Source organism: Carlito syrichta, unplaced genomic scaffold, assembly GCF_000164805.1.
Source record: "Carlito syrichta isolate Samal-C Ts95f unplaced genomic scaffold, Tarsius_syrichta-2.0.1 Scaffold302576, whole genome shotgun sequence".
NCBI classification, from domain to species: domain Eukaryota; kingdom Metazoa; phylum Chordata; class Mammalia; order Primates; family Tarsiidae; genus Carlito; species Carlito syrichta.
In genome coordinates this window covers 170,742-176,032 of record NW_007246672.1, presented here as the reverse complement: position 1 = coordinate 176,032, position 5,291 = coordinate 170,742, and the positions used below count along the sequence as shown (strand labels likewise).

The following is a 5,291-nucleotide window of genomic DNA, read 5'->3' as shown; positions in this document are numbered from 1 at the left end:
GCGATCCTTCCGCCTCAGCCTTCCGAGTAGCCGGAATTACAGGCATGCGCTACCACGCCCGGCTATTCAGGAGTTTTTTAAACCCATTATTACAAATTAAATTAAATAAGCTCACAATTAAACAAATTATATCAAAAACGAATACAATAATTAACTTACAACTCATCAGGTCCTGATTAATTGACTATATTTTCCATCATGCTCTCGAGGTGATTTACATGTACTGAACCTGTCTAGTGGAAATACTACATGCTGCTGTGGCCAATGCACAGGGCTCCGGCGATGTGCAGTGACTAATAGGTGTTTATGAGCTGTTATTTTCAATATCATTGTGCCGTTGTTGACATGGTGTTGAAGGTGAAAGAGGTTTCAATTTAATAAAAATAATTTATATGGCAACCCCTTCGGGTTCCCTCCCACTGTGGGAGGCTTTCTGTCCTCTCAATAAATCCTGCTTTCTCAACAACAAAAAAAATTTATATGAAGGATCAAAAATAATTTGAGAGTAGATCACATAAAAGATGTCATGATAATGAATTTATTGGGAAAGGACAGATTAGGATGCCACAGAATGCGTGATTTTGCCCAGTCATGGATGAACTGCTGTGTGTATACAAGAGTTTGGCCAAACTCAACAAAAGTATTCTACGAGAATCAATTCACTATATGAGCTTGCCATAAAGAATACTGCATATTACGTTATTATTTGTAGACTGAGTGCAACATATCCTTAGTATCAGTTAAATTTATAATAAACACTTGTGCATACATATGCGTACTTTCTCCCCGGAGTATCCCTTGTTCAACATTGGACCAGATACCACTGGTTTCACAAGAAAGACGAAATTCAACAAGAAATGTAATATAGCAGCTTTTTCAGGAAGTCATCATGGAGAGTAAGTTGGTCCCTTTGTGAATATAATCTGTTAAAATCAGTGTGTGCTCATGCTGATACCAATTTGACTTACCAAGATTGAAAAGGATTTTGCTTCCAAACCCCTTGAGTTTGAAAGAGAATCAGAATTCCAACCAAATGAAATTGCACACGTTTTTGTTCAGCCTAAAGGATCATGACTATTGCGAAGAGATTGGGGGAGGTTATTTATTTATAAATATGGCGTATAAAAAATGATTTTTAGCCGGGCTCGGTGGCTCAGCCTGTAATCCCGCGCCTTTGCAAGGCTGAGGTGAGTGGATTGCCTGAGTCCGCGGGTTCAAGACCCACCTGGGCAACTTGGCAAGACCTCATCTCTATAATAAATCAAAAATCAGCCAGGCGTGATAGCGCGCACCTGTAATTCCGGCTACTCGGAAGGCTGAGGCGAAAGGATCGCCAGAGCCTAGCAGGTCGAGGCTGCGGTGTCCAGGAGCGGCCACTGCACTCCAGTCTGGGTGACAGAGTGAGACTCCAACTCAAAAGAAAAAAAAATGATTTTTAAGTCAAGTTCTAATTTATCTCAGTTTAGGAGTTTCACCTTGAAATTCACCAAAAAGGCATATGAGTATCAGTCAAGAGTATTGACATACTTCATGAACAACTTGCCCATGTGCAGACAGCCAGCTGAAGGCTGAACTCATCAGAGAAAAGCGCTCTGGCCTAACCAGCCTAGGGTTGACAGTTGCCAGACCATACCATGGTTTTTAACCACCAATTATATATTTCACCAGAAACTCTGTCCTAACATGAATCAAATGATATCTAGTAAGCTGGGCATGGTGGCTCATGCCTGTAATTCCAGCACTTTGGGAGGTGGAGGCAAGAGGATTACCTGAGCCCAAAGGTACAAGACCAATCTGGACAATTTGGTGAGACCTCATCTCTACAATAAATAAAAAAATTAGCTGGGTATGGTGGCGCACCTGTGGTTACAATTGTTTGGAAGGCTGAGGCAGGTTGAGGCTGCGGTAGCCATGAGCATGCCCCTGCACTCCAGCCTGGGCAACAGAGACTCTGATTCAAAAAATAAGTAAATAAAGTAAATAAACAGTACTAAACAGAAAGTGTCGGTCCCTGGTCCCTTGCATGATGCTTTTTAAATGCACAATTCAGCTTAATGTATACACAGAAATAGTAACTCAGACAGACTTGGCCTTTGTCTCTTCTAAAAACATGTCTGATCCCATATTTAGTGAAAAATTTCCCCAACTGATTTTAGGGAGGGAAACGAAGACACCCATGAGGGCTAATCAAGACTAAAAATTATTTTATTTTCGAAGTTGATATTTGTTTAGTTAAGTTCTTGAAATGCCAGCCAAAAATCCAGATCTGAAGCATGCGTGCGTTGTAAGACTGGAAAAGTTAATTTGGGTCCATTATATAACTGCCACTTTTTGTTTTTGTTCAAGGTGTCATAAAACTGAGTTCTGCAGTTGAAGGTACGTTTTTACAACCACAAAATCAATAATGTTTTGCTTAAAGGTCGCATAGCGTGGCTTGTAGCTAGAAAGCTTCTGTGGCAGTGGTGTTGACGCCATGTTCAAGTTGCCAGCTATTGCCGTTCCATCTGTGTTTATCCTTGTTCTGGTCGTTTTATGCCGCAGTCTCAGCCCTCCACAAGTGGCCTTAGCCCTGACCTGAGAGGGCAGCATTATGGGAGCAAATGTGTCTGTTTCTGTTTCCTGCCTCAGATCCCATGCTCCTCACAGGGCCTCTGGCTCTTCAGTAACCTTAGGTGAGGCAGAACATTGGATCTTGTCAGAAACCTTTGCCCCGGTTCTTTCAGCAGGGCCTTGTCTAGAGTGTTCTTTATCCCAGCAAAGCAGACGTGTTTGCCCAGGAATTATGTGGGCATGAAAAGTCGTTAAGGCCTCCTGATGAGAAAAATAGATGGTTAAGGCCACCACCAGTCTCCTTGCGGGTTCTTCCCAGGCAGGGTGATCCACCCCTCAAGGTGTTGTGAGAACTAGCTCTCCTTAGGGTTGTCTGTATGGCAGAGTGGCAGTTCCCTTCAATTATGCATTCAAAAAGCCAAGGAGAAAAGCAAGAAGGACTTAAGGAAAGCACAAAAAAAGCAACATAGTGGAGTGTTTTGTTGAGTAACTCCCAAGAATGTTAAAACCACCTCATAATCTGAAATGATTTATTGGTTATTGGTATAAAATTGATCTACTGGGCCAGGCGTGGTGGCTCAAGCCTGTAATCCCAGCACTTTGGGAGGCCAAGGAGAGCAGATTACCTGAGCTCACAGGTTCGAGACCAACGTGGGCAAATTGGTGAGACCTTTTCTCTACAATAAATCAAAAAATTAGCCAGGTGTGGCGGTGCACGCCTGTAGTTCCAGTTACTTGGAAAGCTGAGGCAGAAGGATCGCTGGAGTCCAGCAGGTTGAAGCTGCAGTGGCCATGAGCATGCCACTGCACTTCAGCCTGGGCAACAGAGTGAGACTCCAACTCAAAGAAAAAAAAAAAATTGATCTCTTTATACCCGTAGAAGTTTTATAATTCAAAAGTAGAGAATATGTACTTTTCTCTTTTTGTGAGTCTCTGTGTTTGTTTTGGGGTGTATATGTGTGTTCTCATTTAGTGGGAGATTGTTGGTCATGCTTGGGAGGTTTCTTCATCCTCAATCAGGGGAGACTGCTTGGAAGAGGTGGTGGGCTTTAAGGTGAGTTTAAGCCAGTTAAGGGGAGACCTGGCTGGCTTCATGAATGAGCAATGCATGGAGGAGAGGAGTGGAAAAACACAAGGGGAGTTGGAGTGGTGAGAACATTCAGTGGGCTGGAGTTTGAAGGTTGGGAGGGGAGAGAGAAGCTCAAGTATGCACCCATGAGACTGAGAAATCCAGAGCGGAGGCCTTGTCCCTTCTGTGAATTTAGTACCATCATATGTCCCAAAACCAAGTTGAAACGGCAGTATTTCCGACATCCACGGCAGAAAGTATGTTGCTGCTCTAAACTAAAGAAAGAACACAGGGGACGAGCAGGCAGTGGTGTTTCAGGGTTGAGAGAGAAAGTGCATCTCAGCTCCAGGAGAAAGTGCATGTTTCAGGCCTCTGCTAGGCCAAGTAGAAGTTCAAGTTCCCTTTGCACATCAAAATGGAATTTTATTGAAGGGCCATCCAAACCCCTCCCGGCCTAACAAGAGAGAAGAGACACAGAAACAAAATCAAGGAGCACCATGAGAATGACCTTGCTTGCAGAAACTCTCAGTAGCAATTTGAGCACTGAGTTTCAGTTAATTGTCTGTAGAATTACAGATAACAGTTGGTTCACTCTGCACTGTTTGGATGTTTTATCACGGAATGGTTTTGAAGTCACAGCTTTACATTGCCTGCTTGGCTTATGCACAATATCCCACTTGGAACAAAAGGAGGTAGCAACAAAATACAATTTGTTTTAAAACTCTGAAAGCCAAGAGAACATTCGATGATTTAAAGACTCTTGTTCCACTAAAGGCTACTACCAGATAGTATGGCCCGTCTGAACCCCAAAACAGGGTTATCTACAGAGAAGGATGAAAATTTGAGGGGAAATCAGGGCAGGAAGCAGAATGACTGCCAGGGGCTTGTCCAACGGCCTCTGGCCGTCTTCCTCATCCCTCCACTGGCCTCCTCTGAGTCCCTGGAGGTCACAGGAAGTTCTCCGGAGTAGCCATGGTTACCAGAGGTCAGGACCACTTCGACTGCTGCTTGAGCAACTTTTTGGCAGTTTATTGGCTGAGGCTTGGGAGCATGCTGTATTGTAACCGTGTTAGAATATGTGTGTGCAGGGGCAGTTTTGGGGGTGCCGTTGTTGGAGCAGGGATGTGTGTTCCATGCATGCATTCTCAGTGCATCTAGAATGTGAGACTCTCACGGAGCATGCTCAGTGGAACATGGGTCAGACACTATCTCTTGATGAGGGGAGGGAGTCCTGGGAACTGCTTAGCTAATTATTGTACTTGATATTTTCCATCTGTGGGGTGAATTCACAGCAGCATCTCGTGTCAAAGAATATGCAGATCGGTGGAAAGGGTCCACTGTAAGAAATGAAATCTTCCTTTCTTTAAAAATGACTCGGCTAGATAATCTTAGAACTCTGAAAATAGCGTTAACATTTTAGAGAGGTTCTCTTTTCTTTTCTTTTTAAGGAAAAATAGTTGTCAAAGTAATAAAAGAAAAATCAACCACGATTCCATTTCCACTTCCTACCAAGTGTTTTTGTCATGCAGTTTGGTTCCCTCTTTTCTGAAGCAGGAGTGCCCTCTTCAGCGTTTTACAGTTTTGTATCAGCTTTTTTTTTTTTTGAGTAGGAGTCTAACTCTGTCGCCCAGACTGGAGTGCAGTGGCCGCTCCCGGCCACTGCAGCCTCGAC

The 5,291-nt window shown here is 43.5% G+C and overlaps 1 protein-coding gene across 10 annotated transcripts in view; it reads left to right on the top strand.

The window, feature by feature from the left end:
• The window catches only part of DLGAP1 (DLG associated protein 1), a 399,852-nt gene that overhangs the window by 240,290 nt on the left and 154,271 nt on the right, over positions 1-5,291 (top strand). For 6 of the 10 annotated variants that reach the window (XM_008056911.1, XM_008056909.1, XM_008056912.1 and 3 more), the window contains exon 5: positions 2,347-2,376. The exons of the other annotated variants lie outside the window; for them this stretch is intronic. In XM_008056911.1, coding sequence (XP_008055102.1) covers positions 2,347-2,376 — 30 coding nt within the window. The remainder of the gene's footprint in view (positions 1-2,346; positions 2,377-5,291) is intronic. 10 annotated transcript variants of the gene reach the window in all.